At 49.3% G+C, this 22,096-nt stretch overlaps 1 protein-coding gene across 8 annotated transcripts in view; it reads right to left on the bottom strand.

Moving 5' to 3' along the window:
- The window catches only part of PRRC2A (proline rich coiled-coil 2A), a 2,343,739-nt gene that overhangs the window by 500,049 nt on the left and 1,821,594 nt on the right, over positions 1 to 22,096 (bottom strand). For 7 of the 8 annotated variants that reach the window (XM_069635075.1, XM_069635076.1, XM_069635070.1 and 4 more), the window contains 2 exons: positions 2,055 to 2,217; positions 1,902 to 1,969 (listed from right to left, as the gene is read on the bottom strand). The exons of the other annotated variant lie outside the window; for it this stretch is intronic. In XM_069635075.1, the coding sequence (XP_069491176.1) occupies positions 1,902 to 1,969; positions 2,055 to 2,217 (231 nt within the window). The remainder of the gene's footprint in view (positions 1 to 1,901; positions 1,970 to 2,054; positions 2,218 to 22,096) is intronic. 8 annotated transcript variants of the gene reach the window in all.

Below are 22,096 nucleotides of genomic sequence, written 5' to 3'. Positions count from 1 at the left end.
ATGATGCTCGGTGAGAACTGGTTTGGTTGGAGAAAACTTTCATGACTCTATTCTGGAGAAAGGAGGTGATCCATACTGTGGCCAAAGGGGAGAAATTTGCTGCAGAGGAGAGATGGCGACAAAGGGTATTATGGTCAACCAAATCAAAAGCCACAGATTTTTTTATGTCCAAAAGAACGGTCTCGGTGCAGTGGCCAGGACGAAAACCAGATTGCCGGAGACCCAATAGGTTATTAGCTTCGAGAAATTTTTGGACTTGCAGGTAAACTGCTTTGTCGAGGATCTTCAATAAAAATGTGACTGTGGTAATGGGCCTATAGTTTCCTGGTAAATTAGGGTCTAGTGAGGGTTTCTTCGGACGAGGGAGTACCCAGGCTTCCTTGAGGCAGGTTGGGTCATGGCCCGTTTTGAATGAGGAATTGCTAAAGGCTGTTCGGAATGGCGCAAATGTAGTGGCACAATCTGATTAGCTGAGCTCGGCATGTATCCCCTTGCAGTTAGATGGTTTAATAGTTTTGAGGAGGGCGATTACTTCTTGCTCATTCATTTCTTTGAAGGATAAAGGAAGAGAGTTGAAGAATAGACTGCTCTGAAGATAGGCTTATTGATGTGTTAGGGAGAATTCTCAAAAATTTGCAAAATTCCTCACTACCTTAGAGACCCCCCACCTCTTTCTGCTGGACTTCACGACTTTTTATCTCTTGTAATTGTAATGTGATTTACTCCGATTGTTTTAACTTTGGAGTCTGACAAACTGCATATGCATCATCTTTTACATTGTGTGTCGCAGCACCTTCAGTGCCGTGGCACAGGGAAGACTTTCAGATTTCCCAAAGGTCTAAATACCTTCCTCTTGGATAAACTTCTGTTTCCAAGAGCAGTGAAGTGAAATTGACTTTACTTACACTTAACTTTCTAGACCCAGCACACACTATCTTTCCGGTCATAGACTGGCACTTGGAGCAGGCCGAGGTCTTATGCTCCACTCTGAGACACCATAGACATACGATGTCGGTCAGTTAACGGCATTTGAGTCACAATCTCAACACTTCTTGAACCTGGTCTTCGTGATAGTCTGTGTCAAACACGAGATCTTGCAAAGTAACAAATGAAGCGCACCGTATTTCTCAAAGCGATCGCTTACGCAGAAAAATTGAACTGAAGCCAATGGGCGCTGCCTGGGCTATGTATGCCTTTGATGACATCACCCTCGAGATGGAGGCCCTCGAGGGACATTGAGTCAACTATCAAAGCACAGAGCCCTCTAGCGGAAAAAAGAATTCCGAAGCAGCTGAAGCTGGATGTCGAATATCAAAGACGAGGAATATGTGGGAGGACACAATCCACTTGAAAAGAAACTTTTCAAATAACTAACATTTGACAACCAACGCAAACTTGAGATTAATCAACAACAAAATTATATAAATGTAGCCCCATCATACTAACATTTTGTTATGGATGGTTTCTCATATATAAGATAGATTTATAAATAAGAAAAATGTGGTGTAGTAAAAAAATATAGAAGTCCATGTGAGAAAATGGCTACAGCATCCTGAAAATGAAAACTTTTCCTGTCTATGTAGAGTTTAACTTTAGGTCAGTGGGATGTGACCCGGATGACTGTGCTGGGAAGCTAAAAGGTCCATAGGGTTTCAAGTAAATTGTAGAACATGGCAGGATTGATTCCTGCTGGTGTGTCTACATTGCATAAAATTTGTTTAAGGCCCAGATTCAAGTCAGACGTCCATGCAGGAAGTATAACAAATCTAAAGTAAAAAAACAAGCCCACTTTAAAGCCATATTGTATTTTCCTCCAGAGAGTCTTATGGCCTCAAGTCCAGCATTCCACAATAAGTGAAACCATATTATAACCTTAAATGGATTACTAGACATAGCCTTACCGGGGAAACACCTGGCTCGTTGCTGTAGTATTGATCAGAGTATAAGCGCTGTACTTGCCCCCTCTCACCTATTAACAGAACAAAGGTTATACCTCATGGTACTCCAATCTACATCCCTCCTTCACGATACGTTTGAAAAAATGTACACAGTACCTGAGAACAACATGGGCCCTTCCTCTGTGTTGGTGTGAACATTGTGTGTATAGGCAACAGGCATGCTGGTTGTAGTAGGTGGTTTCACCTCTGAGGTTTTACTAGGTGCAGGTTCACTTGGAGTCAGATGAGTCCGCTCCCAGCCTTTCTGAGTGGATTCCAACTGGAAACAGAAAATCATATGTTTTAGGACAGTTTTCTGAAGTCCAACAAAGGGCTTAGTAAAACCAATCAACTGAGACAGAACAAGACTCCAATCCTAGTGTAAGGCTGTACCACCCGAGTTCATGATGGCATCGACAGAGCAGCCAGGCTTATTTTAGGAGTGAGAGAGGGCTGTAGAATCCATACAAATAAAACTAATACAAATGGTCCAAAGAAACACTATGTATTGTAAATAAATGGTTTATTTAAATACAATTAGGCCCATATAAATCTTGGGGGAAATGAGTACTAATCACATTATATATAAACCACAATTCTAAAAACACAACACTATGCTATACAGACCAAAGCATATAACCTAATTTGGTAGGGAGGTCAAACCAATAGTTACTTTTTAAATTACTTTCAGTAATATATTATGAGTTACTCATCGTAGTGACTAACGGATTCTTAGTCCCCTTTCCTCCATACTGCATGGGTATCCCTTCCAAGGGACAGGCGACAACCTTTTTTCACTAGAAAAAAAACCTTCCTTCCCTTTAAATTTAGAGGCATGCAGGGGGCGGCCCTGGGAGCATGTGCTAACCTGACTCCGCCCACCAGCACCACTCCTCAGTCCCCATTGACACGTCGACAATATTTAACATTGCCTAATGAGACCAGTATTAGGGGGTGGGGGGGATGTAGGGAGGAAAGGGGACTAAGGACTAAGTACGTTAGTCACTACAGTGAGTAACTCATAATTACTCTTACGTCCCATCCCCTTTCCTCCATACTGCATGGGCGATTAAAAGTGAATGTAGCCCCAGGGTGGAGAGGAAACCCCCCTTAAGCAAATTAGTTCTTTAGAACTGCCTGTCGGAAGGCCGCGTTAGGGAGAATTCTCTGTTAAGGCTAATTTCCCAAACCTAGTGAGTCCCCCAGCAGCTTTGCTGGGTTTATTTTTTTTCTCCTGCTAAGAGTGAGACTCTTTCTCCCACTCTTAGGCATGATTTGAGAATGTCCTTTGACTGTGAATGTGTTTTATGGGCTTTGGGGTCTTTTACTCCATAGGGCTTCATGTGTTTTTGGTATGTGTGTTACACAGCACCCTCAGTGCAGTAACACAGGGGTGTCATAGTGACCCCCAAACAGACTCCATACCCTGAGACTGACTACTGTTTCCCAGGGCATGTAAAGTCACCATTGGCTTTACTAGTCTCAAATTGTGAACAGAACCAGTACCAACCATCATATTGTGGAAGTACTGATAGGGGTAATTCGATTGCCCCTGGGTCTGTTTTCCAAGGGGGCACTGTCCCGTCACCCCCTTGTCGGGTTTCTGGCTGGTGGCAGTGGATACCACGCAAAATATTCCACCGGAATATTTCCTGTGGGATTTTCCCATTGATTTTAAATGCACCACTTTTTGGTGCAATGTTAAAGATACCGTCGGGTTATTTATTTAATATTTATTCCACGGTTGGGTCTTTTTGCCAGGACTCGGTTTTAAAATGGCGTTTGTGTTCGCCTCTGAAACTCTAACCCAAGTCGAGCCCTCTGTTCCACTTTTTGGCGGGCTTCTCCACAGAAGCCCTCCAAATGGTGCCACTTTGTCTGGGGTCTACAGGATGTGTGGGAGGGGGATTAGGCACCCTGGACTGAGTTGCCTTGGCAACTCAAGTCGCACTCTTGTGTGATTGGCCGAGTGGTGAGCCGCCCGGCTCACATCTTAGCATGTTTGAGTGACAGCTAGGCTGTTGAATGGGGGTTTTTCTGCATAAAAGCAGGGCTTTGGGGACTGGAACTTCAGAAGTCGCCACAGGAGCTAAAGAATCCAAAGAGGGGAGAAACTGAGCCATCTACAACGACACCACCGGTGGAGCCCTGCTGTACGAACTCACCACTTCCCCGACGACAGAGGAGATCTTCTTCCAGGAGAGTCTTCTTCCCTTTGAGCTGGTGGGACCAACCAGTTTGCCTTTTTCGCCTTCCTGGACGTCTCGTGGTCGAATCGCCCGTGCCAAGCACCCCGGCGGCCGGATAGCCACGCTTCACCACTACTGCGAATAAAAGGGTCATACCTTTTAAATCGGGAACTCCGCGGCTGGTTTCTTCCCTGGCAGTGCAACGACCAGCTTTCTTCCTCGTCGAGATCATCTCTTCCTCTGGTCGAAGCCACGACTTGCACCCGCTGCCAGCAACAACTGCCACTGCTGGAGCTTTCTCACCATTTCAGGTACTGTCTCCCGCCTGGTCTCCCTTGCAAAAGATTGTCCAAGGTGTCCCGTAAATCCTTGACTTTCTAACTGGGTTGACCTCAGACCTGCTAACTATGCCTTTCTGAACTAATCCAACCTCTTTTTGACTTTTCTGCAAAGACTGAGTGCATTTCCACTGTGATCTTGGGCACATTCTGCCTTGCTCTCTCCAAGAGTGGGCCTGGCCTATGAACATTTTGCTCTACAGTAGACCCTGCCTTTCTTGACTTGCTGTGGTTTCTTAAAAGTGTTGGTACTGTGTTATTTTCCTACTCTGCCTTTTCTCTCCCTTTTTAAACGAATTATTGGAGTGCCATCTACAGTTACGCGTTCACCTCTGTTTTGCTAAATAAGTGGTGTCTTAACCTAGACTTGTAATTAAATAGGGAGGTGTATATAATTATAGTGACTGTTTGAACTTGCTTGATATATTAGTGCCAGTGTATTTTCATAAGTGTGTTTTTAAATAAATAATGATATACTTTTATACCAAAGCTCTGGTCAGTGTTTGTTTGTTCTACTGTATTTTTAAGCCCTATTGTGTATACTCTATATACTGCCCAACTCTTCTTGAGAGAAGTTTGACTGCTCAGCCACAGCTACCAGGTAAATCTGGGCGGTGCAGACTGCTAACAATTGGGTTTACTGCTTACTCCTGTAGTCAAACTTTTTGCATTGGTCCCTAAGGGAACTGCACAGGTTTCTGCCTAACAGGCCGCGTCTGATTTAGAGCTAGCGTCCAAACAGTAATGCTTACAGAAAGCTAAAGGGGTGGCCCAGGTAGCCGCCCTGCTTATGACTTGCCACAGTACCTGCTGCTGGAAGGCGATGGCCGTTGCTTTGACCTGGTGAGCGTGCATGTTGGCTGGCAGTGGCTTTTGCTGCCCCTCATAGGCATCTTTGATGGCCGCCACCATCCACTGTGCAATAGAGGCCTTGGATGCCTAATAACCGAGAGTCTGGAGCCCTCAAAGGTGACAAAAAGTGCATCCGACTTGCGGAAGCCCTTGGTCCTGTCCATATAGAATTTCAGAGCGCGTCTGACAACGAAACGGTGCAAGACTCTGAGCCTCGTCCTTGTGGTCAGCGAAGAATGTAGGTAAGATTATTTCCTCGTTTAGATTAAAGGAAGATGGTACCTTAGGTAGGAACGCTGGGTGAGTCCACATGACTACTTTATCCCTGTGGAAAGCGGTGTAAGGTTCTCAGGCCAACAGAGCCCAGATCTCGCTGACTCAGTCTTAATGGTGAACAGCCTGATGTCCATGGATGCCATTGGCTCGAAAGGTTTGTGCAGCAAGGCGTTGGGTACAGCCTGGGCAGTCCCGCCAGATGTTTGACAATCAGGTTGGAGGAGGAAAAGACTACCTCCTCCAAATTTCTGTAGGCCCCTATGGCTGCCAGGTAAGTGCGACATGTGTCCACTTGAATGCCTGAGTGTGCAAGGTGAGCAGAGAAGGAAGCACATCGTCCAGCATGCACGTAAAGGGGCGGGGGGAAGAGTCGATCTCAGAGTCCGCCCAGTGACAGAACCTGCTCCATTTGCTTTTATAATGGCTCCTGGTAGCCTTGCTCCTGGCGCCCTCAATAACCTCCAGGTTAGCCTGTGATAGGCTCAGGTGCTTGAGGGTGATCTGCTCAGGAACCACGCTGCGAGGGCCAACTTCTGAGGCGCGGGGTGGAGGACCCTGCCCCCCCCCACCCTCCTGCTGGGACAGGAGAGGTGCCGGGCCCAACAGCAGGTGAATGGGTGCTATGTCCGTGAGGCTGAGCAGTTCGGAGAACCACGGTCTAGCTGGCCACCAAAGAGCTATCAAAATCATGCTCAGACGACAAGTTTCCTTCATCTTGCGGAGTACCCTGCGGATCAGGGGTGTGGGAGGAAAGGCATATTCTGTCATGCCCTCCCATTGAATCTGCAATGCGTTTCCCAGGGAGCTGGAGCCCATCCCCAGCCAAGACGCAAACTGATGGCACTTCCTGTTCCTCCAGGACACAAACAGATCCACCTGAGGATGGCTCCATGTGTTGAAGTTCGACTGCTGCAACTGGTCGTTCAATTGCCATACGTAATTGTCCGCTCCCAGCCTGCTCAGCTTATCCGCTTCCAAGTTGGCCTCCCCGGGAGGTGGACGGCCGTGAGGTAGATGTTTTCCTGGGCCCATTCCCACATGCTGATCGCTAGGCTGCACAGTGGAGGGGACCTGGTACCCCCCTGCTTGTTGACTTAGTACACGCTGGTGGAGTTGTCGGTCTGGATAAGGATGGTCTTGCCCCCAATGAGCAGAAGGACGGCTCTGAGCCAGTTGATGTGACTCCTGCTCCTGCCGGGTCCAGACTCCATGGACGGTGTGGCTGTCCAGAGTGGCTCCCCAGCCTTCTAGAGAGGAGTTCGTAGTGATGGTGGCCTGTGGGGAAGGCTGCCAGAAGAGCCTGCCCATCCGCAGGTTGCAGTCCCTGAACCATCACTTGAGGTCTGAGTAGAGAGAAGGAGGTGTGCTGACCAGCTCTGCTTGGGAGCCCCTCTCCTGATTCCATGAGGCGGCAAAGTGCTGCTGTAGTTTCCTCAACCGGGGCCTCATGTGGGGCACTGCGAGGAGGACCGCTGCAATGCTGCCCAGTAGGTGTTGGTACCACCAGGTCGAGGTAGATGCTCTGGTAATGAAGTGCATCGCTGCCCTCTTGTGGGCCGTAATCTTGCCCTCTGAGGGAAAGACCCTCTCGGAGTTTGTATCCCAGATGAGGCCCAGGAAGGGGAGGCTCTGAGTGGGCGGCAGCTGAGATTTCTTGAGGTTGATCGGTCACCCCAGGTCGTGGAGTGTGTTCATAAGCGCAGAGGAAGTGGGTGTGTAACCCCTCTGGGGATCTCGCCCTGACGAGCCAGTCATCCAGGTACGGGTAGACATGGAGGCCCTGGGCCCCGAGGAGGGCTGTCACTGCATTCAAGAGTCTGGTAAATACCCTGGCAGCTGAGTTGAGGCCAAAGGGTAGCACCTTGTACTGAAAATGACAGCCCATGATCCTGAAGCGTAGGAAGGAACGACGAGGTTACCAAATCGGGATGTGTAAGTAGGCGTCCTTTCGATCCAGAGAGCACATCCAGTCTCCCCGTCTAGCGTCCCCCCAATGAGCGCAGGCGCAACCATTTTGAATTTATGAAGAGGGAGGGAGTGGTTGAGGGTGGATAGGTCCAACAACTCTCAGGCCAGCTGGGTTCTTTTTTTTGTATGGTGAAACTCCTGGAATAGAAGCCTAAGCCTCTCTGGGAGGTTGGCACTTTTTCCACTGCTTGGCTCTCGATGAGCAACCAGATCTCCACCAACGGTTTATAGTCATTTTTTCGAATACAAAAATGTCGAAAGTAATTTTTTTGAAAAAAGTCCACATTTTTTAATTACGTTTTTTATTCGAAATGGGGGGGTTCCTCCAACCCCCCTTTTGAATTTTTTTTTGTTTTACCCATTTTTTTTATTCCCGGACCCCCAAAATAAATATATAATTTTAAAAAAAAGAATGACTTTTTTTTCCAATATTTTTTCAACATTGTCTTTCGACATTTTTTTTTCTCGAAATTATGACCGACCACCTCCACCAACAGAGTTGCCGTCCCAATCTGTGGGAGTTGAGGGGAGGAGGGAGGTATCGCTAGGCGGTACCTCTTGGATACTACAGAGAGGATCCAGGGGTCTGTAAAGTTCCGGTGCCAGAAATGCACGTGTGAGGCAAGCATGCCACCCACTGTAGACACATGGACCCGAAGGGACGCGTCATGCCTTTTTACCATCCGAGGCTTCTGCTGAGGAGGGGGACTGGAAGAAGCCCTTGCTCCCCACCCTTTTTGTTTGTGCTGACTCGGTGAGCGGTCATGCTGTCTCTACCTCCGTTCCTGGAATCACCGGAACTCACCAAATGCACGCACCTTGTCGGAACGTTGATGCTTCACGATAAAGACTTGCAGCCTGTGAGTTGTTCTTTTTTTCCAATTCCTCGGTGGTAGAGTGGAAGAGGTCGCTACCCTCGAACAGAAGGTCCAATATGCGATCCTGGACGTCGGGGTTAAACTAAGTAGCCCGAAGCCAGGCCATCCTTTTCATATCCGTGGCGATACAGATGGCCCGGCAAGAGGTATCGATGTGGGCCACTGTGGACTCCATGATGTCCTAGACCCACCTTGAAGCGTGCCTGGCTCTGCACCGGAAGTTCCGGAAGAAAGTCTTCCATTTCCCACCAAAACGTTTGGTTAGTGGCTGCCAGCATGGCATCCGGGATGGCCTGGTGCAGGGAGGCGTTAGAGTAGAGCTGCTTCCTGCACGCCTCCAAGATTTCTACTCCTTGCCTAGCAGTGGCGAGGACGAGGTGGGCGAGGACGACTGCGGCTTAGAGTAGAGTGACGCCACAGCGATCGCTGAAGGATGCGCTGGGGTCTGTTGATAAAGAGTGTATCCCCCTCCATCTGTCTATATTTGGCATTGAGGTGCCGATTGACAGGTTGGGCTGTGTGAGGCTTGAGCCACGCCTTCTTGGCCAGAGCCACAACGTCTTTCTGCATTGGGATACCTGTTTTTGTAAGGGGTGTTAGGACAGTTTTTCTGAAGTCCAACTAAGGGCTTAGCAAAACTGCTCAACTGAGGCAATAGAAGACTCCACTGTTAGTATAAGGCTGTACCACCCGAGTTCATGGTACCACAGACAGAGCTGCCAAGCTCATTTTAGGAGGGAGAGAGGGCTGTAGAATCAGTACAAGTGAAATTGTAATACAAATGGTCCAATGAAACACTGAAACACTATGTATGTAAAAATAAAAGATTTATTTAAATACAAGTAGGCCCAGATAAATCTAGGGGGTAAGTAAATACTAACATTATATGAAATCACAATATAAAAACACTATACATGAAAGTACACAGACCCAAGTATAGACCTTATTTGAAGTACCTAAAAGTAGTTCTAGGGAAGTCAAAACCTTTTCATACACATTCAGTATAGGTCAAGCCTATTCTTGGGGAGTAAAATACCAATGGTTACTTTTAACAATTACATTCAGAAATGCAAGGGCAGTAGACCCTACCAGTTGTAGAATGATTCTCAGTACAAATCATTTAATCAGTCAACTGGACAATATACTTTTGGTGAATAGTGAAACACTTATTCTAGGTGCAGTAAAAACCTATAACTACTTTTGTCATAACACACAGTTATACTAGGTAAGTAAAACCTAAGGATGTAATATACAATTGCAGGTGCTTTTGAAATCAGTGAACCCAAGTTTGAGGTAAGCAGTAACTTTTGTAACTTATTTTGGATGGCACACAACACACAAGTTAAGTAAACCCCACATACTTTAACCTCACAATGATGGGGGAACACAATGAGGGGGAAAGTAAAAACAAATGTCACACTTTACTGAATGACTCTGTTATCTAGGTAGGCAACAACCTAATACAGATTTATTAAGGATGGCTTGCAGCAAGTCAGGGCAAGCTTGACCCAGTTGGGGGACACTCATACAATTACCCTCAAAGGACTAATCTGGTGAAACCAACACTTTACTTTTGGGAAGAGGCACAACCTAATCCCAGGAGAGTAAAAGACCTTCAATTCTAGTTTCTATTAGACTAGCAAAACAGTTGCCAAGGAAGAAACGATGTTAACCATACTTTTAAGAATAGTGCATCACACATTCAAGATCAATAATAACTTATGTAACTGTTCACTTAGTATTACAGTTACCAACCAACTCTTTACAAGTAAGTAACTTTTGAACATTTTTTTTCTTTTCGAGGCAGAAGTCCCAATCCCTTGACAGTATTTCCCTTATTCTTGGAGCATGAGGGTTCTCAGTGGCAGAAGTGGGAAGGGGTGTCACTATGACTAGTGGCCTACAGGTGGTGTCAGAATAGGTTCTTTAGTAGAAAAAGTCACAGTTCCTTAGGAAAACTGGGCAAACAGGCGAGTACTTTACTTTAGAGTTAGAAGAGTGTCCGGGGGCTTCACAGAAGACACCCTAGCAGGATTCTAGCAGTGGGACTGGGTGCACTAGATGAAAGGCCTCCCCATCACAGAAAACACACAGCTACACAGAAATCGTAACAGGCTTAAGGCAAGTACATACCCAAGCCAAAACAGTACCTCAGTATTAAGGAAGATTTTGCAGCATAAAACTTCAGGGTCTGCAGCCAAAAAGTGGATTCCTTGTCGTAGAGACTGAAAACAAGATCTCAGAAGGGACTTTGCAGCAGGGATCGATGAAGGCTCTAGGTAAGATTTCCCTCATGGCTGAATGCGGTTCTACAGATTTGGCGCCTTTTCAAGGAGCACAGAAGACAGAAAATCGCAGTTGAATTCTTATCGTTACAAAGGTCCAGCACTCTGGTGAGGTGACTTTTTGGACTTGACTCGTGTCTCTGGAGATCCACCAGGATGCCCATGAAGTTTCAGCGAGATTCGGAATTCGGAAGACCGTGCAAGGCACAATGGCTTGAGGTCCCAGGGTACTGCAACAACGCATGGTCGCAGCAACGCGTGGGATGACTCAAATGCAGGTCTTCTTGAGTATAGTGGGTCTCATCAGGCTCTGGGTCGTGGATATCGTTTTCGGAGTCTCCAGGTCAATTGGAAGGAAGGGCTACAGCAGGCTCTCCGGTCGCTGGAAATCAATTCCGCCGCTTTTTTCTTTCGTCATCCTCTTCGGTTTAAGTTCCAGTGGTCGACATGTCTTCAGCTTCCAGGTTCGCAGTATTTATCAGGGATTACAGCACAACCTCTGCATTCTCTCCCCGCATTTTACAAGAAGGGGCGTCTGGTTGTCCATTCAGGACAGCAAGCACCCCACTGTGATTTGTCCCCATTCAAGCAAGGCATAAGACAAAGGGCTGGGGAGTTTTGGACTCCTCACTCGCTTCCTGCTCTCACAGACAGACTGGAGCCTGGGTGGGGAGTCCAGGGCACACCCGCCGAAGATAAAAATCACACAAAGGGGGGCGTGGCCAGTCGAGGACACCGAAGGATGTCTCCTTGGTGAGCTCTGGGACTCCTTCCCGTCCTAATGCCCTAAAACCCCCTACAAGACGCTAAATACCCAGGAAAACGGCTCTACTGGTCCCCGTGAGTGTCGGGAGTACTTGGCACAGCAGGCGGCCCTGGGGAACCTCTTATTGGGGAGAAAACCGCTGATTACTCGAGGATCCAGGGGCTTCCAAGATGGCGGGCGCATTATGTGGAGCAGCTCAGAGGCTCGTCAGCCCGCCCCTGAAGTAATGGAGCACTGATTGGGGGCCTGACTGGGGTGCCCATGCAAGTAGAAGCCGAGGAACCTTGCCGGGGGGGCTCGGAGGCGGGTGTCGGCGAACTGGACGTCCCTGCCCCCTCCCGTCGCCACGCTTGACTAGGGCCGCCGCATTGGAGGAGTGAGGCGGGACGAGAGCCCTTCAGGCGGAGTGCCCCGAGGCAGTGAGCACGTACGCAGCACTCCGGCGTTTACCCGCCGAGGGAGGAGGTGAGCTGATTGCGGTGCCAGGCTGTCTGTCCCCCCCCCCGCCCTTCTGCCTGGCCGGGCGTCTGTGTGTGAGGGGGAGGCGGGGCGCGGAGGCCTGTCGACCGGGGTGCCCTGTGGGGGCTGGTGGTGCGGCACGGCCCTGAGCGTGTGCATTGGAGGAAAGGCGAGGCTGCAGCGCTCTGGTGTCTGCCTTCGGTTGGAGCTTCTGCAGCCAGAAACGTGTGGCAGCAGGGAAGGCAAGAGGTGAGGAGGCGTGCTACGGAGGAAAGAGCCCTGGATTTGCTGGCTGCAGGGCAAGGAGGTAGTGGCACTGGTACTGACTGTTGTGCTGGGCCTGGAGTGAGGGGAGCCCTGAGGCACGGAGAGGGCTTCCCCCTGAACTAGTCGGGGGGTCGGGGCAGAGACGTCCTGGAGAGCGTGTCTACGTTGCCCTAAATACCCTGACAGGGGCACCTGGTGCAGGTGGTGCCCTCCTCCCCTCCCTCTGTTACGACGTTTGGCGGCCCACAAGGAGGGCACGATTGAAGGTCCCCGGGATGAGGGGGTCCTATCTCCTGGGAACAGCAGTCCGCTACATTGGAGTGGAGAAGTGGAGTGGAGGAGCATGACTTGAGGATCCCATATAGCGGCGATAACAGGCATTAAGGGACCAGATTCAGCACTGTGGTGGTGGAGCACTTCCCTTACATATAGGGACAGCGCGAGCCTTGGGCGTCCCATTCTACTTACTACTGGTCGCAGAATGTCTGGACAGACGGGAAAGCCCAAAGGTTCTGGTGACATTAAGTCCATGATGCAGTCCGTGGAGGCTCAGAAGCGTAATCAACGGGCGCAGGCTCAGGTCCACTCACCCCCTCCGGGGGTCTTGGAGGACTGTGCAGACCCACCGATTCGCAGATCGGACTTCTTAGCAATGTTACAGGAGTTAAAGAAGGACATTAAGGATAGCGCCACTGATTTAGCCAAGTCTATTGGTGATCTTAATAAGGGAATTGTGGCCGTTGAGAGGGTAGACGAGATGGAGACAACAGTAGCTGAACGCAGCCATGAGCATGAAGCGTTAGCACAAAGGGTCCGGATCCTAGAACAGCAAATGGAGCGGGTCCAGGACAGACAGGAGGATGCACAAAACAGATCCCGGCGGAATATACATATCCGGGGGATTCCGAAATCTGTTCCCGATGGAGACCTGCACCAATATGTGACGGAGTTGTTCCGCCATATCCTGGGCCCAGATATTGAGAGGGACATTGTCCTGGATCAGACTCATAGGGTCTACTCATCGCTCCAGCTAAAGAAAAATTTGATCCCGGACGTCCTAACCAGAGTGCATACGTTTCAGCTGAAAGAACTCATCATGCGAGCCGCACGGGAGAATGAACCTATAAGTTTCCGCTCTACATCCAATCATCTGTTTTAAGATCTTTCCCAAGCCACCTTGAACAAGCGAAAACTGCTGCGGGTCGTCACGGACTGGCTACGGAAAAGGAAGGTTCGCTACCACTGGGTGTTTCCGACGGGTCTGCGCTTTGAGTGGAAGGGACAAAGATTTACAATCACAAAAGAGGAGGAGATGGACGAGTTTATCGGAGAGACGGAAGGCAACAGGGGCAAGGACCAAGCAAGTTCCCTGCAAAGGAGTGAGGGTAGAGAAGATCCTTTGGCAAAGGAACAATGGAAATCAGTGCGCTCTCGCCAAAGAGGTCACAGGAAGGATCCTAGAGCCGGGGACCCGGTCTGAGTGGGGAGGGCGATGCTTCCCCATAAACTGGCTGGAGCATTTTATATTAAGCACTGGATTTTTTTTGGTTTTGATTCTACACACTTTGAGGGTATTGGAGATGAGAACAATGGTTGTATTGGCCTGTGAAAAAGGGGGGGGGGGCGGGAGAGGAGACCAGACCCTACATTTCCCAGGGGGTGATACCCCTGGTGATACTCCGAGGTACAATTATGGGGACTGGGTTTGTTGAAGTTCAAGGGGTTAAATTATGTTGGGGTGTTGAAGGGGGAATGGTTGAGTATCCTTTTGTGATGGAATTTCTATATGGGAGGATCGCGACGCCTAGGAGAATGACTCAGTTGGAGGCTGTTGCACTGGGCGTGTTGTTATAATGCATGAATGGCTGAACTAACCTTCGTCACATTCAATGTCCAGGGGCTTAATTCCCCGGTTAAAAGAAAATCGATTTTGACTAGACTCAGGGACATGGAGGCCTCGGTTGTTTGGCTACTGGAGACACATTTGCTCCCGGAGGATGAACACAGGTTGCGGAGTAGGGCCTTCCTGGCATCATTTTTTGCCTATTAGTGGTACAAAAAGAAGGGGTGTGGGCATACTCTTGGCTAAAGGGCTCCAATTTGAGAAACAGTTTGTAAAGAGGGATCCAGAGGGCCGTTATCTGATGCTGGGGGGATTGTTGATGGGCCAACAAGTCACTCTGGTGGCAGTTTACGCCCCCGATGAGATGCAAGATCGCTTTCTATTAGAGTTGTTACCTAAAATTGCAAAGGCGGGAGTGGGGCAGATCATGATTGGGGGCGATTTCAATGGGGTAATGGATGCGACTCTGGACAACACTCTCCCCGCCACCTCCAAATTCCTTAGGGACTTGCAGTTACTAGAAACCTGGTGATTCTTTTACCCCCTGGAAAGAACGTACACCCACTACTCGGCAGTACACAGAGGGCATTCTAGAATTGACATGGTTTTGATTTCGGATTCTCTGGTTCCGCAGGTCACAGGTCTGGAGATTGGGGTGCGGTGCCTCTCAGATCATGCCCCGGTTTCCCTAAGGATGGAGCCCCTTACCCTGCAGCCGCCAACTCGTAGGCCTTGACGTCTAAATGAGGTGATTTTAAAAGATCTAGCCCTGAGAACAGATAGAGAGTCCTGAGGAACTATTTTCAAAACAATGTCACACGGGAAGTGGACTGGGCCACAATTTGGGACGCAAGTAAAGCTGTGGTACGGGGCGAGTTTATAGCGCATACTGTGGGGTATGTTAAGAGAAAAGAGGGGGCGAGGCGGGAGTTGGAGGCCAAGATTAAGGAAGCAGAGGTGGAGTATAAGAACAAAGGCTCACAAAGAACCTGGAGGGATTTAAAAAAGGCCAGAGCCACCCTAGGAACTTTACTTGCTGACGAATCTGCACAACTCCCCTTACGGAGTAAGCAATCTTATATATACATGGGGACAAAGCCAACCGCTTTCTAGCGGCTAAATTAAGGCGGCAGAAAGCCCGGAATCGTATTGTACAGCTCAGAGACCAGGATGGGAACTTGGTGAGGGGGGAGAGGGAACTGAAAGGGGTCATGCTTTCCTACTATACCAGTATCCTAAAGGGGGAGAACCTAGCAAAGGAAGCCCAGGTGGCCTTCCTGGATCGGGTGACTCTGCCACAACTTAGTGAGGCAGACAGAAGAAGAACCCATATCAGTGGAAGTTGGGGAGGCAATAGGGGCATTAAAGGTTCATAAATCCCCAAGCCCGGATGGGTTAAGTAACGCGTACTATAAAACCGTCAGATTGATCTTGGTAGGCCCTCTAACGAATTTGTTCAATTTCATCAGGGACTCTGGGCGAATCTCAGGGGATATGGGCCCGGCCACCACGGTCCTCCTGCTAAAACCGGATAGGGACCCCTGGATTGTTCCAGCTATCGCCCCATCTCACTATTGAACGGGGATGCAAAAATCTACTCCACTGTATTAGCCCGTAGGTTAGCAAGAATCCTCCCCAAAATAATACACCCGAACCAGGCAGGCTTTGTAAAAGGCCGGCATACATATGACAATATACACAGGGCCGTGGACACGATAGAGTGGGGGCGGAGGACTGGGCAGAGATTCTCCGTGTTAGCATTAGATGCCTCCAAGGCTTTTGACAGCTTGCACTGGGGATATCTGCAACTTGCCCTTGAGAGGTTTGGGTGCGGGCCGGCATTTATATGCATGGTGATGGCCAATTTTGTGAACCCGTCAACACGGCTGATGTTCAACGGACGGCTCACAGATAGCATTCCTATCCGCAGGGGCACGAGGCAGGGTTCCCCATTGTCCCCATTGATCTTTGCCATGGACATGGAGCCGCTGGCGCAACGGATCCGGGCTGACCAGGGTATCCTGGGGGTGGAGGTTGGGACGGATAGGCCCCAGAAGGTGGCCCTATACGCAGATGATATCCTTCTGTTCATGAAAGACACGACAAGTTCCCTCCTGAGTTCTATAGAGTTGCTGGATAAATTTGCAGAAGTTTCGGGGTTCCGCATTCACTACTCTAAATCTAAGGCACCTAATATTACAGAGGCTGCCGAACAGGTGTTAGAGTGGGTGATTTGTTATCCTTTGAAATGGGAACAGAAAGCTATAAAATACTTGGGTGTCCATTTAACCCTCACTTACAATAGGCTAATTGGGGCTAATATCCCAGGCCTTTTGAACTCCTTGTCGCAAGACCTCAAACGATGGGACTTGCAGGAACTGTCATGGCTGGCACGTATAGCGGCGGTAAAGATGAACCTGCTTCCCAGGTTTGTATACGTGACTGGTGCCCTGCCGATACGTATACCAATCCCAGCAATTAAAAAGTTGCAGGCAGAGGTGATGTCCTTCATCTGGAAGGGGAAGAAACGGAGGGTTCCCAAGAAAGTCCTATTTAGACCGCATGTTCTGGGGGGGTTGGGGCTTCCGGGATTCCGCAGGCATCTATGGGCAGCACAGGTGGCCCCCATGCTGCAATGGCCACCTAGGGACAGTCAAAATAGGTGGGTGATCCTGGAGAAAGCAGCCTCAAGGATGCCTCTGGAAACCCTTGGGCTTCCTCGCAAGTCGACGGAGAGAAAGGGGGCACGTTGTTGGAGTCTTCCAGGGCCACCGTGTGGTAATGGGATAAAGCACTTCGGGGGAATAAGGTGGGAGTGGGGGGAGGCCCGCTTACCCTGGTAGCTCATAACCCAGATTTCACGCCAGGTTTGCAGAAAATGTTTTGGAAGCATTGGGGAGGGAAGGAACGGGCTCTGGTATTAGGGGACCTGTATTCGGAGGGTGAGCCGTTGACCTTTGAAAGTTGTAAAGCTAAATTCCAGATACCGGAGACAGAATGTTTTCATTACGTCCAACTCCGACACTGGATCACTAATGGGAAGGTACGAGAGAGAGCTGTAAGGGCCCCCACAGGGCTGTTGCTTACGGTACAAGAGGGAAAGGACAAGAAAGGGGTGTCGAGACTATATCGGCTGATAGGGGGAGCGGAGCATGAGGAGATTCTTCCATATATGCAAAAATGGGCTGAAGACGTGGGCAGACCTATTTCGGGGAATCATGGGGCCGCATATGGCGCCGGAATGCCAAGGGTTCCAAATGTACATCAATTAAAGAAGGGACGTACAAGCTCTGCCTTTGTTGGTACATGACTCCACAACTAATGCATTCCATCAATGCGGGCTATTCCATCCTTTGCTGGAGGGGTTGTGAGCAACCCGGGGATTTAATCCATATGTGGTGGAGGTGCCCGGTGGTGGAGATCTATTGGAAGGAGGTCCTAAGCCATATAAAGGATATAACCGAGACCCAGTTGCCATTTGACCCGGTGGTCGGCCTGTTGGGCGATGCAGTGGAGGGGAGTTACGCTAACTCTGGATGTAGGGCTGGCCTCATCACTCACATGCTGAGCGCAGCAAGAATCACCATAACGCAGGCGTGGAAGAATAAACAAGGACCTGTGGTGGGTAAGACTCTGGGGGGTGATGGCCATGGAGAAAGTGACAGCTATTGCCGAAGGCTCCTACTTGAAATACATCAATACCTGGGCACCGCTACATGAATTCATGGACAAGGATCAAATGTACTTTAAACCCAGGTTGCTTCGCAATGTCTCTATCCTGTAACTGGGGACGCCTGAGTAGCGAGATGGTTTGGAGTTGGAGGGGGTTCTTCTAGGTGGTTGACTGTAGATGCTATATTCCACACAAAAGTGTTATTGAAGCGGGGGGGAGAGGGAGTTGTATTGTTGTATTAGTTAAATCTCAGCAGCAAATTGCACCCCTAATGGGGTATTTGGCGAGAGGGATGCTGGCGACATCAATACTTGATATTTCCTTGTTATATGTTTACTTGTAATTCGCTCTGCTGAAAATAAACAGTTGATTAAAAAAAAAAAATGTTTTAAAAAAAATATATAAAAAAAGAAATCACACAAAGGAATTTCCCACCCTGGATGTAAGGGAAGGAACAAGAAACGACAACACACACTACGACGACGAAAAAAGCAGACGGGGGGCCATTTTGGTAAAAATGGACACCCTTAGGTCCCTTTACTGCAGCTGTGAACACAGCCCTCGGTAAAGGTGCACCAAATGAATACAAGGTATCACTGCCACCAGCCATTGAAGGTAAGCTTGTCACTAACAGAATTGTTACAGTTTTAATGTGAAAAGGGATACATTGCATCTCCCCAGCACTCCACATACAGTGGGGTATGCTGGTTTCACTTAAAATGTAAAAGGGATCCAAAGATCCTTTCTACCCTTGGGAACTGCAGTTCACTCAAGGTTAGCACAAGAAAGTTAAAAGGGGGAACCCATAGGGCAAGCCAGCAACACCAAGGTCTTATTGCCAATACGTTGTTAAAGAGGATAACAAAAAGAAAAAAAATAAAAATAAAATGACACTATGGAGAGTCTTAAAAATGACCACCATAAAAAGAGTTAAAGATTATGGGAGAGAAGGGGGGGCGTGGCTATGTTAGGGAGAATTCTCATTCTATGGCTAATTTCCCTCACCTAGTGAGCCCCCCAGCAGCTTTGCCAACTGGTAAGAGTGTGAGCCTTTTTCCCAATCTTACATGGGTTTTGCCATGTGTATTTCTACTGTTTGTGTGATCTTGGGCTTTGGAGTACATCACTCAATGAGCCCCACTTTTTGTGCGTTACACAGCACCTTCTTTGAGACTTCCCACTGACTCCATTTTTCTGGGGCTGACTACTGTCCCCCAGAAACAGGTAAAGTTGCCATTTACTTTATGTAGTCATTTAAAACTGCAGACCCAGTACACCCCATCTTACATGGAGCACTGGAAAGGGTTAATTCCTATCCCTTTTTGTCTGTGCCTCTCTGAGTTTTGTTCTGCTCTTAACATTTAAACTTGGCTGGTGGCAGTGGTATCTACCCTAACTTTTCTACCATGATTATACTATATACACGTGATACTGTTGCAGGCTATTATATTAGCCTCGGACATAAACCCGCTTGACCAAATACTCCATTTTGGCTCTTATTCGCCATTTCATTTTCTTTTACTTTGCGCAGCAAACCAGGTTTGCCTTCTTTGTTCACCATCTTTTGGCAGGCTTCTCTGAAGAAGTCCTCCTTTTGGCGCCTGGGTGTCTAGGTGGGCTGAATGTGAGGGAGGGGTGTAGTCACCCCCTGCACAGGGTCTCCTTGGAAACCCAAGTCGCAATTTGCGCCCATTGGCTGGAGGGGTTGTCTTGGCCGGACAACCCCCCTGCTGTGCGATTGACAGCCAGGCTGTGTGAATGGGGGATTTTCGCATAAAAGGCAGGACTCTTCGGCTGGAAGTCAGAGTCGCCACTGGAACTGCAGGGAACCAAAGATGCGGAGAAGAAGACTGCTGCTGCAACTACCGAGTCCCGGTGAAGCCCTGCTGCAGTCCTGAGTTATCTACCCTTCAACGACGAGAAGATCCAGCCCAGAGTCTTCTTCCCTTGAGCCTGGTGGGATCAACCAGCTCACCTTCGACAGTCAGATGATCCTCTTCTTGGTCGAAATCGCTGCACACTGCTGTAGTAGTCCGGATAGCCATCTGAAGAGCCTCTCCTGTTTTAAAGGAGTGCACCTTTTATTCACTGTTGCTGGCTTCAACCCTGGGTAGTGCAGATCGCTCCAGACGTCGTCCTTGTCTCCACAACTGAAGCTCCAGGAACAGTGAGTTTGCAGGAACTACCAGGAACAACTGCCATAGCACCAGCTCTTCTTCACTTTGAATAAGGTACTGTGTCCAGCTTCGAGGAATTGGGGTGAACCCTTTTTTCTCACCCAAGGCTTGCCCTAGTCTACCTTCCCTCTTATAACTTTTGCTTCCTCTGTTGACAATATCCAAGTACTCCTGGCAATCTCGAATCATGAACTGTACTAACCATGTGATCTTCAGCAACAGGAACCATGTTCCACTTGACACTGGCGCAGGCCTATTGACTTTTATCCACTTGTAGGAAAATGTCCTTTGATTCTACCTGCATTGACAAAAGTATTACCTAGGATTTTTATCCCCAACTCTCTTGTGTTGATTCATGTACCAAGTGTGTTTTAACTCCGGTAACATTTCTTCCGGCAGGTACGCTTATCTTTAGTAAGACCAAACTGTCATTACTGTCAAAAAGTGATCACATATGTACCCACGGTAACGTCTTGTTTAGAACACCGGTCTGTCAAAACCAAAGGTACTTACCTGGAATTGTTCTGCACAAGGGGAATTGGTTGTGTGTAGTGTATTTGAAGCGTGGTTTTAATTTAATAGAAGTGAAGTGTTTTGTGAACAGATGGTTTAAAATAAATGTACTTTTACTTTTTAACCAAAAACCTTGAGTCAGTGTTTGCTTGAGTCACAGTAACTGTAGTCCTTTGTGTAATCTCTACTACTGCTCATTTGCTCTTGAGTTAAGTCTGGCCGCTCCGCTACTGCTACCACTTTAACAGTAGTACAGGCTTGTACCAAAGGTGAACTTGTATTACCACTTGTGGTCTTAATTGTGTGTAGTGGTCCCTAAAGGCACTGCACAGGATTCTGCCTAACACGGGGACACCTTTTTTGAAACTCCAGAGTGTGCCCGCGGGCCAGGGCATCTAGCACCCAACTGTCGTGGAGATGGACTCCCACACGCTGACTAATTTCGCCAGCCGGCCTCCCACCGGGGTGCTCGGGTGGGTGCCGGGCGCCATGGCCGGTTAATTCCAGTTTTGTCGCTGCCTTGCCGCCTTGGCGACAACGATGGGATCCAACGGTCTTGTCGCGTCCTCTGTAGGCTTCCTGTGACGAGGAACAGGCCGCTTGGTGGTACGATAAGGAACCGCCACCAAATCCTTTGGAGGCACCTTGCTTGCCTCCGGCGTTTCTGAAAGGACAGCCGTCGTCGTTGAACACCCAAAGCCCAAGCAGTGACTCGTCCACTGTCTTGCCGAACAGTTTTTTCCTGCCGAAGGTCACGTCCAGGACCCTGGTCTGCACGTCCTGGCAGAAATCAGTGGCCTTGAGCCAACTGCGCCGGAAAACGCCGCTGCCAATCTGGCAAAAGCATTTGTCTGCGATGTCCGTGGTCACCGTAATGGCATGGTCCGAAGCCACGTTGCCTTTCTGTAGGATTTCCAGGGCCTCAGCCCTCTTGCCGTCCGGGAGGAAGTCCAGGAGGGGAGCGATCTTGAACCACAGCTCCCTGTCGTAGCGTGCCACGATCGCAAGGGCGTTGGCCGCTTTAATAGTCGTCGCCGCCGACGTGATGACCCGTTGTCCCATCGCATCCAGCTTCTTCCCCATGTGGCGAGGGAGGTGAAGCCGTCGCCCCGCCGATTTCTTCTTGGCCGCCACAGAGACCACTGAATCCGGGGACAGCTGTGCTCTGAGGCACATAGGGACGGAGTCCGGGACCCAGTATTTCTTCTCGTACCGGTCTCTTAGCGAGAGCCGTGGACGGGTTCTTCAGGAGCACCAGCCCCTCGTCCCAGATGTCGTCCAGTAATGGGATTGACAGGACAGTCTTCCTCTTGGCCTCCCTTCGCTGGTAGAGGAAGCCGCCCTCCTCCTGTTCTTCGGGGCAGAGCTGGAAGAGCTCAGATGCCCTGGCGATCATGGCGTGGAAGGAGCCAATTTCTTCAGTGGGGGGGCCCCGTCCCCCGAGGAGGTGGCGATGGGAGGTCCATTCCGTCACCACCATCGTAGTCGTCCGTTCCCGCCGTCTCCTTTCCCGTCTCATCCCTCGGAGGAAGGGATGGGGTGAAGGCTGAAAAGAAGGAGGAGGAGGAGGAGGAGGATGGACTTGTCTCCGCTTGTTAGGCGGGCTCCGCGATGGTCCAGGCTCCGCTGGGTCGTCGGTGGGGGGTAAGGGCATCCTTGTCCTTATCTCCGTACA

Source organism: Ambystoma mexicanum, chromosome 13 (genome assembly GCF_040938575.1).
Source record: "Ambystoma mexicanum isolate Mex_15411 chromosome 13, UKY_AmexF1_1, whole genome shotgun sequence".
NCBI classification, from domain to species: Eukaryota; Metazoa; Chordata; class Amphibia; order Caudata; family Ambystomatidae; genus Ambystoma; species Ambystoma mexicanum.
The sequence above is the reverse complement of the archived record's forward strand: the minus strand, read 5'-3'. Positions and strand labels throughout refer to the sequence as shown.